At 39.2% G+C, this 13,124-nt stretch overlaps 1 protein-coding gene across 1 annotated transcript in view; it reads left to right on the forward strand.

Annotated features, from left to right (window-relative positions):
• The window catches only part of AHNAK2 (AHNAK nucleoprotein 2), a 135,269-nt gene that overhangs the window by 90,400 nt on the left and 31,745 nt on the right, over window positions 1-13,124 (forward strand). Inside the window, exons 4-5 of the mRNA XM_056811169.1 lie at window positions 3,412-3,513; window positions 12,909-13,050. Coding sequence (XP_056667147.1) covers window positions 3,412-3,513; window positions 12,909-13,050 — 244 coding nt within the window. The remainder of the gene's footprint in view (window positions 1-3,411; window positions 3,514-12,908; window positions 13,051-13,124) is intronic.

Here is a 13,124-nt window from a genome sequence, read left to right on the forward strand (position 1 = left end):
ACAAAATTGAATAATATGGAAACATTTTGTGAGATAATACATGTATAACTGAGATTGAATTGTTTGTCAGCTCTGGGAGGGGGGAGGGAAACGATTTGGATTATATAACTTCAGAAAACTCTTGTGGAAATTTGTTATTACAAATCTGTTTAAACCCTTATCTTCTGTCTTAAAAACAATACTTGTATTGGTTCCAAGGCAGAAGAGTGGTCAGGGCTAGGCAATGGGGGTCAAGTGACTTGCCCAGGGTCACACAGCTGGGAAGTGTCTGAGGCCAGACTTAAACCCCGGGGTACCTGGATGCCCTTGATCTATGTCTTAAGACACTTGAAGTGGCTGTGAGTCTCTGTAAACACAACCAAGACATATACATAGAAGGAAAATTGGCAGGAGGCAGGAGAGGAGAATGGAGAAGAACCAGTCAGCCAGTCATCCTAGGTCTTTCCAACAGCCTGAAGCTGCACCCAGTCTGTTGCTTTCACAACAATGGCTTCAGACGACAGAAATCATGGTTTTTGGAGTCAAAAAGAAGCCTCTACTCCTAAGTAGATTCAATTATAGCTCTGGTGGAGAACTTCTGACTCCCTCATCCTGGGCCAAGACCATATGCTGGAGTATAGCCAGAGAACAACTAAAATTAGAATGTGTGTGGGAAAAATTATAATAATAATAATAATGGCAAACATTTCTATACCTGTGTACCAGGGGCCATGCTAAGCACTTTACAATTATTATCTCATTTGATCCTCACAACCACTTTGGAAGAAGGGTTCTATTATGATTCCCATTTACAGATGAGGAAATTGAGGCAACAGAGATTAATTAACTTGCCCACAGTCACACAGCTACAAAGTGTCTGAGGCTGGATTTGAACTCAGGTCTTCCTGATTCCAGGCACTCTATACACTGTGCCTTTATGAGGGAAGATTCCTAAACAGAGTGAAACCTATGTGTCTGTTGCTTCCTGCCCTGGTGGTCAAAATAAGCCAAGGGCTGAGAGGGAAGGAGGGAGCAGTTTGGCCCCTGAAGACAGGCCACTGGGTTGGAGCAAAAGGGAATTCATCCAGCTTTGATTTTTACTGGCCTTTCCTTTACCTTCTTCCTGGTAATCCCCAGACTAGGATCTTGAAGGAGATGAAGCAGTCTCCTAGCACCATGGACAGTGGGAGTCTATCTTTTTGGGGACCTTCTGTGGGGGCCTTTGACAGATGGATTATGATTAGTGAAAAAACCCTGTGGGGAAGTACCCCAAACAAGGCTGTCCCAACCAACACCATTTGACAACACTTAATACTTTATGACCAAATGGCTGTGAAGTTTGGAAACTCCTACTGGGTTCCTGCTCAGCTGATCCCCTATTGTTCCTCTGGCACTACCTCCCATAACATTGTTTGTCTTAACATTTTGATCCTGAAGACCTAATAGACGGAAGAGAGCAGATATAAAAATAACATATATAGAGGAGAGGGAGACAACAAGAATCATAACCTTGGGAAAAAATTTTTATTAAAAACATTTAAAATACCATATATAGCATGTTGTAATAGATTGTCAATCAATAATAACATGATAATTCTACCAACAATTAAGGGAAACAAAATTTAGGGCAATTGCAATGTACAGTGTTGACACTATGCTATCCAAGTCAAGGCATATAGCCTTCCTTTCTGTTAACAATGGATAAAAACAATAAAAGAAAAAAGTTATATACATTATCGATCACGTTAATCAACTTTAATTTATCCTACCATTATCCGACTATTGGACATACAAATTATTCACAATTGTTCATTATTGCAAATTTAAAAATTATTGATTATTTTATATAGGCAGATCCTATTCCCCCTTTAAATCATAAGATCATAGCTTTAGAAGCCATTGAATCCAATCCCTTCATTTTACAGATGAGGCAACTGAGGTCCAGAGAGGTCAAGTGATATGCCTAGGGCCACTAAGCATCTAGGTTGAAGCTCAACCTAAGCTTTCCTTACTCCAAGTCTGATACTTTATTTACTACACCAAGTTGCTCTATTGTGTTAGTTTATCATTCCAGAGAATGTGAGCTGGTGTTGATAAATTTGAGAGTAGAATACTCTTACGATAGAAGAGATGATAAAAGGCTTGGTTTTAGAGAAACCTGGAAGGACTTATATGAACTAAAGCAGAGGAAAATGAACAGAACCAGGCAAAAAAATTCATACTATGACAATAATGTGGTAAAGGCAAGCTACTTTGTTTTTTTTTTTTATTCTCCTCTTTATTTTAAAAATTAAAATTTTATTTTAGATTTTTTCCTCATGGTTATATGATTCATGTTGTCTCCCTCCCCTCTTCCCTCCCGCCTCCTGGAGTTGACAAGCAATTTCACTGGGTTATACATATATTATCACTCAAAACCCATTTCTTTATTATTCATTTTTATAAGAATCTTTTAAAACCAAAACCCCAAATCATATACCCATATAAAAAAGTGATAAAATAATGTTTTCTTCTGGATTTCTAATCCCATAGTTCTTCCTCTAGATGTGGATAGCATTCTTTCTCATAAATCCCCCAAAATTGTCCAAAATTGTCCAAAATAGTCTATTACTATTACTAGCAAAGTCAATTACATTTGATCATACCATGATGTTTCAGTTACTGTGTACAATGTTCTCCTGGTTCTGCTTATTTCACTCCACATCAGTTCATGGAGGTCTTTCTAGTTCTTATTGAAATCTATCGATCCACCATTAGTATTCTGCCATCATCATATACCACAATTTGTTCAACCATCACTTTCCAATTTTTAAGGCAAACTACTTTGAAAGAATTAGGAACTTTGATCGGTGTAATCACTAACCACAATTCTGAAGAACTAATGATAAAACATTTTACTCAGCTCTTGATGGAGAGGTGAAGGATTTAGAGGGTTGTTGTTGTTATTGTTATTTTCAGTTATAACTGACTTTTTGTGACCTCATATGGGATTTTTTTTGGTAAAGATACTGGAATAGTTTGCCATTTCCTTCTCCAGGTCATTTTACCACTGAGGAAACTGAGGCAAGCAGAGTTAAATGATTGGCACAGGGTCACAGAGCTATCTGAACTTCCTGTTTCCAGGTCCTGCATTCTAACCACTGTACCATCTAGCTGCCCCTCTTCAGAAGGCAGAAGACTTATTTTTTTGATATATTCAGTGCAGACATTGGTTTTTCTTGACTATGCATGCTTGTTACATGGGTTTTCCTTTTCTTTCATTCTCCTTTGGGAGAGAAAAGGCAGACTTTTGCTGATTGAAAAAAAGTTTAATTAAAAAAAGTATCATACAAATTTTAAAAGGCTAGAGGTGAGTCCTGCTTGCTGCTTTGGGAAAACTTTTCCTTATTTTTTGAGATCAATGGGTAACTTGAATTCTTTCTCCCTTTGTAGGAAGCTAACCAGCCTGGGCGGGATTCCTCAGGAAGACGAAAATCCCGGTGGAAACGTGACTCAGGGGAATCTCAGAGCTTTTCCAGAAGGAGTCAATCTGAGGTGTGTAACAGAGAAACTACGGAATTGGTAGATAACTGTAAATGGATATACCTCTCACTAGATCCTAAAAGTCCAGCAGAGAAAGCTTTCTGCAAATGCCATTCCTATCCGAATGGCTTTAAGGAACCTTCATTTCTTCATATAGTCATACGATTTAGTATGTAGACTATGAACTCTCCAAGATAATATAAACTCTCTGAAGGTAGGAGCTTACCTTCTATATTAGTATCAGCTCTTAGACAGATGAGCGGCAAGGGCTAGGCAATTGGAGTTAAGTGACTTGTCCATGGTCATACAGCTAGGAAGTGTCTGAGGTCAGCTTTGAACCCAAGTCCTCCTGCCTCCAGCCTAGCACTCCACCCACTGTGCTACCTAGCTGCTCCACCCCACCCCCCCCCAGTTAGGAATTTTCTGCAACTTACAATCTCAGACAGTTGCCTGGTGCCAATGAGAGGTTAAGTGATTTGCCAAGGGTTGCACAGGAAAGATGTCAGAGCTGAGATTTGAACCCAGGTCTTTATGACTGAGGGGAGCTCTCTATCCCTTGCCTCTTGTCTTGTACATAGTAGATACTTAACAAATATTTGTTGACTTCAGTTGGACAGGACATAGATAATACTAGTACATAGATCACAGAATATCAGAGCCCAGAAGGACCTAAGAAAGCAGATTGGTCAGTATACCACGCCCTACTCTAATGCTACATTATGTTGAGAAAATGACCCTGAAATCTTTGCATTTTGCAAGTATCTGCAAAAAGATCATCAAGGAAATAACTGTCATATTTACACCAATACCCACTGCAGAGGAGAAAAAGAGATTTTATGAAGAACTTGATAATATCTTGTAAGTCAAGTGAACATGTACCTTGTTGTTGTTCAGTTGTTTTAGCTGTATCTGACTCTTTGTGTCTTTTTATTGGGGTTTTCTTGGCAAAGATATTGGAATGGTGTGCCATTTCCTTATCCAGCTCATTTTACAGATGAGGAAATTGAGTCAAAATGATTTAAGTAACTTGCCCAAGGTTGTACAATCTAGTCTGAGACTAGATTTGAATTCAGGAAGGTCAGTCTTCTTGACTCCAGGATATCTATCCACTGTGCCACCTATCTGCCTCACATGTATTTGATATCCAGCTATAAAGATGGGATAAGGTGAGGATGATGGGGGCATGGTGAATAGAGCCTGAAGTCAGAAAGCCCAGAGTTTGAATCTTGCTTCAGACCCTTACTTGCTGTGTGACCAGTGGCAAGTCACTTAACTTCTGTTTGCCTTGGTTTATTCAACTGTAAAATCAGGATAATAATAGTACTTACCTCCCAGGATTGTTGTGAGGATCAAATAGAATAATAATTTTAAAATACTTAGCACAGTGGCAGCTAGGTGGTTCACTGGATTGAGAACCAGACCTAGAGATGGTCAAAGCCAAATGGTTTCACATACATTAGCTGTTTGACTCTGGAAAGGTCACTTAACCCCAATTGCCTAGCCCTTACCACTCTTCTGCATCAGAACCAATATTTAGTATTGATTCTTAGATGGAAGGCAAGAGATTACAAAATACTTAGCTCAGTGCCTCACAGAGTAAATACTATATAAAGTTTAGTTATCATTATCATTATTACCAACTTGTTAGGACAAAGATCAAAACTAGCATAAAGCTAGGTAAAAGAATACAAATGAGAAAAAGATATGATATGTAAATGAAACAACTCTAGCTTTACCTGTTTTGATCAAGACCTACATGACCAAAAAAGAGATAGGACAGAAAAATAACAGACATAGACTACAATAATTTCATATGGACATTTGCTAAGTGCAAATCAATTTCCATGAAACAGAGAACAGCAGTAGAAGGGAAAATCAGTTTAACAAAAATTTGGTGAGAGAAGCAATTGGGCAAAGTCATCTTTAAAGTATATAAGGATAAAAATGGGAAAAGGACAACAAACAGAAGAAAACAGAAAAGATCTGCAAGAAATTTTTGTAATGAATTTTTTACTATCAAGAAGAATAAACCCAGAATTGGATTTTAACATCAAAGGCAGAGATGGTACTAAAGAAAACAAAGACAGAAAAAGTAGTCACATTAGACCAACTGTATTTAGAGGAGATCTGTTTGGAGGCAGCTCATTTGTGGGAACATTGAGGTACCTAGTCACAAAGTATTTGAAAAAGGGAAAGATATTAAAGTGAGTAAAAAAAACAACTTCAAACTTAATCCTGGAAAAAAGACAACTAAGGGGAACATCAACATCGATTGATATATATCCCTAATTTCCCAAAACTTTTGTGAGAAGAATTTGTGCATGCATTGAGGACATTCTTTTTTTTCTTCTTTTAACCCTTACCTTCCACCTTAGAATCAATATTATGTATTGGTTTTAAGGCAGAAGAGTGGTTAGGCAATGGGGTTAAGTGACTTACTGAAGGTCACATAGCTAGGAAGTGTCTGAGGTCAGATTTGAAGCCAGGACCTCCCATCTCTGGGCCTGGCTCTCAATCACTGAGCTACCCAGCTGCCCTCTAATGAGGGCATTCTTGATGAGATGATTAGTAGGTAACAGGCTTTCACATGCAATATTTCACAGTAGACTCCCTTAAACAATAGACCGCAAAAAGGTACTGAATACAAGATACCATTGTTGCTTATAAAAAAGCACTTGATTTGGAAGAGCAAAATACTGCCTTAAAGTCCCTTTCCCAACAAGGTTTATTACATTAAAACAGCAGCATTTTTTGAGATTTCTTAAAAGATTTGACTACAGAGACAACCTTTTTTTAAAAAATGGCATTTTAAAATAAAATCCTTACCAATACTTTGTATTGATTCCAAGAGAGAAGAGCAGTAAGGACTAGGCAGTGGAGATTAAGTGACTTGCTCAGGGTCACATGCAACTCAGGATCTCCCCTCTGTAGGCATGACTCTCAATCCACTGAGCCACCTAGCTGCCCCCGTCAACCTTGTCTGTCAGTATCAGATGAGACACAAAACAGAGAGATGTGCTTCCCAAAAGTGATAGAGGAAATTCAGGGAAGAGTCTAAATCAAAAAGAGATTCCTTGTGGATGGTGAGGTTTGTTAGATGCTCTTGTTACATGCTGATGGCATTGTGCTAGTTGCATCAAGCTTTGAAACACTCTCATACCTCTCCACGTATGTAGTTAGATAGAAGTACATAGGTGTGTGCACGTGTATTGTTGTTCAGTCATGTCTGACTCTCCATGACCCCATTGGGAATTTTTTGGCAAAGATACTGGAGTAGTTTGTCATTTCCTTCTCTAGATCTTACAAAAGATTCTTTGGGCATGGGATATGTCCATGTCACCTTATAGATGAAGAAACTAAGGCAAACAGGGTAAAGTGACTTGCCCAGGGCCACATAATACCAAATGTTTCAGGCCAGTTTGGAACTCAGGATAATTAATCTCCCTGACTGCAGGTCTGACACTCTCTATCACTGCACCACCTAGTGTGTGTATATGCATATATTCTATGTCCCTATACATTCATACTGCTAGTATGTGGATACTGCCAGTATGGTTGTATATATACACCCATAAATACACATGTAGACATATTACATATTTACATGCATGGGCACACCTTGGATAGATAGCACCAATGGAGGAAATGACCCTAGAACTAAAGAGGAAGAAGAGTGTTCTAGTTCAGTTGTGTCAGACTCTCTATGTGACCTGAAGCAAATTAAAATGGGATTGGGAGGTGGCATATAGGTAGTACAGTGGAGAGAGCACCAAGCTCGGAGACAGGAGGTCCTGGATTTAAATCTGGCCTCAGTTATTTCCTAGCTGTGTGACTCTGGGCAAGTCACTTAACCCCCATTGCCTAGCCCTTACCACTCTTCTGCCTTAGAACCAATACACAATATTGATTCCGAAATGGAAGGGAAGGGTTGGGCTTTTTTTTTTAATGTGGTTGGCAATTGGTTAGATAGGAATGAAGATAGTAGGAAACATCTAAATGCATGCAATCCTAGAATCTTTTGAGAATCGGAGTATACCCGGGTGACAGGCTGCAGAGTGGAGGGGCTGTGGAGTCTGAAAGACTTCAGGTTCTAATTCCACTCCTAACCCTAGCTGCAGCACTGTGATGGACAAGTCACAGCCTCTCAGTGTACCAGACAACTCTAAGGGTAGACAGTACAAATAAATTCCTCATGGTCCTTGAAGGAAGTTCTTTACACTTAGGAAGTCACAGGCCTAAAGATTTCTTCAACCTCTCAAAATGCTAGGTCCTGGGGATAGAAAGATGAAAAACTGTATAATCTCTGCCCTTAAGCATGGGGCTTATGTAATCATTTCTCAGTCTGGTCTAACCATTCATTGGTGATTTTCTTGGCAGAGATATTGGAGTGGTTTGCCATTTCCTTCTCCAGCTCATTTTACAGATGAGGAAACTGAGGCAAATAGCATTAAGTGTCTTGTCCAGGGTTACACCTAGTAAGCATCTGAGGCTGAATTTGGACTCAGATCTTCCTGACTCCAGGCTAAGCATTCTATACATCAAACCACCCACCTGCCTCTTAAGCACTGGATATAAGAACTTAAAGGACCCTTAATGCAAAGTCTATAGAATTTCAAAGCTGGAAGGGATTGTCTTACACTAATTTTCAATATTGCTAAAAGTCTGAAGTCTATATAGCATTATGGCGTTTCCATCAAAATATTCTTTGAGGTTTAAAGCTTTTTGCAGCTGTTGACCTGGTTTCACCAAGAAACCACAAAATCTTTGATATGGAAGGGACTTCAGATAGCTCTGGTTCAACAGAAACATGCCCCTCTCCGACCCCTCCATAAGCAGTCATCCCAGCCTAGTCTCCTTGAAGACTTCCAGGCAGAGAGAACTCATGACCAAAAATAGAACAAGCTGGCAATCTAGGTGATATGGATGATTACTTACAAAAATATAAATTGCCTAGACTAACAGAGGAAGAAATAGACTACCTAAACAACCCCATTTCAGAAAAAGAAATTGAACCAGCCATCAAAGAACTCCCTAAGAAAAAATCCCCAGGTCCTGATGGATTCACAAATGAATTCTATCAAACATTCAAAGAACAACTAATCCCAATATTATACAAACTATTTGACAGAATAAGCAAAGAAGGAGTTCTACCAAATTCCTTTTAAGACACAAACATGGTACTGATTCCAAAACCAGGCAGGTCAAAAACAGAGAAAGAAAACTACAGACCAATCTCCTTAATGAATATAGATGCAAAAATCTTAAACAGGACACTAGCAAAAAGACTCCAGCAAGTCATCACAAGGGTTATTCACTATGACCAGGCAGGATTTATACCAGGAAGGCAGGGCTGGTTCAATATTAGGAAAACCATCCAAATAAATGACCACATCATCAAGCAAACCAACAAAAATCACATGATTATCTCAATAGATGCAGAAAAAGCCTTTGACAAAATACAACACCCATTCCTATTGAAAACACTAGAAAGTATAGGAATAGAAGGGTCTTTCCTAAAAATAATAAACAGTATATATCTAAAACCATCAACAAACATCATCTGCAATGGGGATAAACTAGATGCATTCCCAATAAGATCAGGAATGAAATAAGGATTCCCATTATCACCTCTATTATTTAATATTGTACTAGAAACATTGGCAGTAGCAATCAGAGAAGAAAAAGAAATTTAAGGTATTAAAATTGGCAATGAGGAGACCAAGCTGTCACTCTTTGCAGATGACATGATGGTCTACTTAAAGAATCCTAGAGAATCAACCAAAAAGCTAGTCGAAATAATCAACAACTTTAGCAAAGTTGCAGGACACAAAATAAACCCACATAAGCCATCAACATTTCTATATATCTCCAATCCATCTCAGCAGCAAGAATTAGAAAGCGAAATTCCATTTAAAATCACCCTAGTCAATATAAAATACTTAGGAATCTATCTGCCGAGACAAACACAGGAACTATATGAACACAACTACAAAACACTCTCCACAAAATTAAAACTAGATCTAAACAAATGGAGAAACATTGTTTGCTCATGAGTAGGATGAGCTAACATAATAAAAATGACAATCCTGCCCAAATTAATTTATTTATTTAGTGCCATACCCATTGAACTACCAGAAAACTTTTTTACTGAATTAGAAAAAACCACAACAAAGTTCATTTGGAAGAACAAAAGATCAAGGATATCTAGGGAAATCATGAAAAAAAAAATGCAAAGGAAGGAGGACTTGCAGTCCCAGATCTCAAACTATACTATAAAGCAGTGGTCATCAAAACAATTTGGTACTGGCTAAGAGACAGAAAAGAGGATCAGTGGAATAGACTTGGGGTAAATGACCTCAGTCAGACAGTCTATGATAATCCCAAAGATCCCAGTTTGGGGGACCAAAACCCACTATTTGATAAAAACTGCTGGGAAAATTGGGAAGACAGTATGAGAGAGATTAGGTTTGGATCAACATCTCACACCCTACACCAAAATAAACTCAGAATGGGTGAATGACCTGAATATAAAGAAGAAAACTATAAGCAAATTAGGTGAACACAGAATAGTATACTTGTCAGATCTTTGGGAAAGGAAAGACTTTAAAACCAAGCAAGAGCTAGAAAAAAATCACAAAATGTAAAATCAATAATTTTGATTACATCAAATTAAAAAGTTTTTGTAGAAACAAAACAAATGCATCTAAAACTAGAAGGGAAGCAACAAATTGGAAAACAATCTTCATTATAAAAACCTCTGACAAAGGTCTAATTACTCAAATGTATAAAGAGCTAAACCAATTGTACAAAAAATCAAACCATTCTCCAATTGATAAATGGGCAAGGGACATGAATAGGCAATTTTTAGCTAAAGAAATCAAAACTATTAATAGGCACATGAAAAAGTGTTCTAAATCTCTGATAATCAGAGAAATGCAAATCAAAACAACTCTGAGGTATCATCTCACACCTAGCAGATTGGCTAACATGGCAGCAAAGGAAAGTAATGAATGCTGGAGGGGGTGTGGCAAAGTGGGGGACATTAATGCATTGCTGGTGGAGTTGTGAATGGATCCAACCATTCTGGAGGGCAATTTGGAACTATGCCCAAAGGGTGATAAAAGACTGCCTTCCCTTTGATCCAGCCATAGCACTGCTGGGTTTGTACCCCAAGGAGATGATAAGGAAAAAGACATGTACAAAAATATTCGTAGCTGTGCTCTATATGGTGGCAAAAAATTGGAAAATGAGGGGATGCCCTTCAATTGGGGAATGGCTGAACAAATTGTGGTATATGTTTGTGATGGAATACTATTGTGCTAAAAGGAATAATAAAGTGGAGGAATTCCATGGAGACTGGAACAACCTCCAGGAATTGATGCAGAGTGAGAGGAGCAGAACCAGGGTATGCAGAGACTGATACACTGTGGTACAACTGAATGTAATGGACTTCTCCATTAGTGGCAATGCAGTGATCCTGAACAACTTGGAGGAACATATGAGAAAAACCACTATCCACATCCAGAGGAAACACTGCAGGAGTAAAAACACTGAAGAAAAACAATTGCTTGGAATACATGGGTCGGAGGGATATGGTTGGGGATGTAGACTCTAAATGAACATCCTAGTGTAAACAACAACATGGAAATAGGTTCTGATCAAGGACCCAAGTAATACCCAATGAAATTACACATCGGCTGCAGAAAGGGTGGGTGGAGGGGAGGGAGGGAAATGAAGTGAGTATTGTAACAAAAAAAAATTTAATTAAATTAAAATTAAAAAAAAATAGAACAAGCTGCTTCTCAAGGCAGTGAGCTTCCTAGTGCTGGCATCTTCAATTGGAGGCTGGAGAATCATTTGGAGGACTCTAGATGCCTGTCAAACAACCTAGATTCTGAGATTTGGGGAAATCATGCTGACAGAACCCTGAAAAAATACAGGGTATTTTGGATCTCTGCCAACTCATATAGCTTTATGAAAGTGATCTGGGCTGACATTAGTCAGTAAGGGGCATGGAACAGGAAGCTCATACTCTGTAATCTCGTATTTCTCACTAGTTAGCACTGGCTGAACACCAACTGCAAAACCTATAGTTTCAGCATTAGTCAAACATGAATTGCCCACTCTGTGTACTGGATCTGTAATATTCTATACTAGATATCAGCTTTCTGCCTAATCTGCTTTATTTATTTATTAATTATTATTTTTTAAACCCTTACCTTCCATCTTGGAGTCAGTACTATGTATTGGCTCCAAGGCAGAAGAGTGGTAAGGGCTAGGCAATGGGGGTTAAGTGGCTTACCCAGGGGTCACACAGCTGGGAAGTGTCCAAGGCCAAATTTGAACCCAGGACCTCCTGTCTCTAGGCCTGACTCAATCCACTGAGCCACCCAACTGCCTCCCCCAATCTGTTTTATTAATTACTCATATTGTTCTTAGAAATGAAAGACACCTATAGTGATCCTCCAATGTGCCGCTCCTCCAGTCCCTTATGTTCTCATTCTAGAAGTGTAGTGAGAACTCTCCCATGTTGACAAATGATGACAAGGTGGACAAAAGGAAACATGGAACCTATGCACTGAGGGCTCTGGCTTTCCAGAATGATCTCCCCAAACTTGTGCATGCCCCTTGTTTCCCAAGGCAACAAATCTCAAAACATACCTCTACCTGAATTTGTAAAAGAAGGTGACAAGCTCCTAGACCCCAATAAATATGCCAACCCTGATCCACAGGGTGTAGAAGCTGCCATTTCTTGGTGGAAGCTGCCACTCTACAGTGAAAGGTGACCCTCTGCAGTAGAGCTACTATTTCATACTATCAGCTCCAAAGAGGCTACTGCACTACCCCTGGGCTTATCTATCAGTTGGAAGGCTACCTGATTATCCCCCAGAATATTCCACTAGCTATTAGGTTATTATACCACCATAAACCACTTTTTTCAAATAAAATTATTTTCTTACTTCTGTTTTGAATGGAGTTTGAATCTCCCATTCTTGAGGTGAGACCCAGCTACAAACTTGGGTGTGTTTTTCCCACAACAAAAGGGTCATTTGGTTAGTTCAAGATTCTAACCTGGGGGCATCTGAGTGACCCAGTGGACAGAGAACCAAGCCTAAAGACAGGAGGTCCCGGGTTCAAGTCTAATATCAGACACTTCCTAGCTGTATGACCCTGGACAAGTCACTTAACCCCCATTGCCTAGTCCTTACCTCTCTTCAGCTTTGGAACAATACACAGTATTAATTCTAAAGCAGAAAGTAAAGATTTAAAAAACAAAAACAAGAGTCTGACCTAAAACTCTGACACTGTGGTTACCCTCAGGTTATTTGGTCTCTGCCAGTGTATCATGGTACCAGGCTCAGTCTGTCCTTTCTCAGAGCTTTGTCTGCTTCTGTTTTATTGTGCAGGAACCCATGGAAGTCACCCTGCAGACAGATGTGGAGGCTGGAGCCAGTGGCTACAGTGTCACTGGTGGTGGGAAGGAGGGGATCTTTGTCAAGCAAGTACTGAAGGACTCCTCCGCTGCCAAGTTGTTCAGCCTGAGAGAAGGTACCATTCTTACCATCCTGTCCTTTGGGTTGGGGGAAAAGGTGGGTGGGTGGATAGAAGAGAGAAAAAGTCCT

This window comes from Monodelphis domestica, chromosome 1 (genome assembly GCF_027887165.1).
Source record: "Monodelphis domestica isolate mMonDom1 chromosome 1, mMonDom1.pri, whole genome shotgun sequence".
NCBI lineage: Eukaryota > Metazoa > Chordata > Mammalia > Didelphimorphia > Didelphidae > Monodelphis > Monodelphis domestica.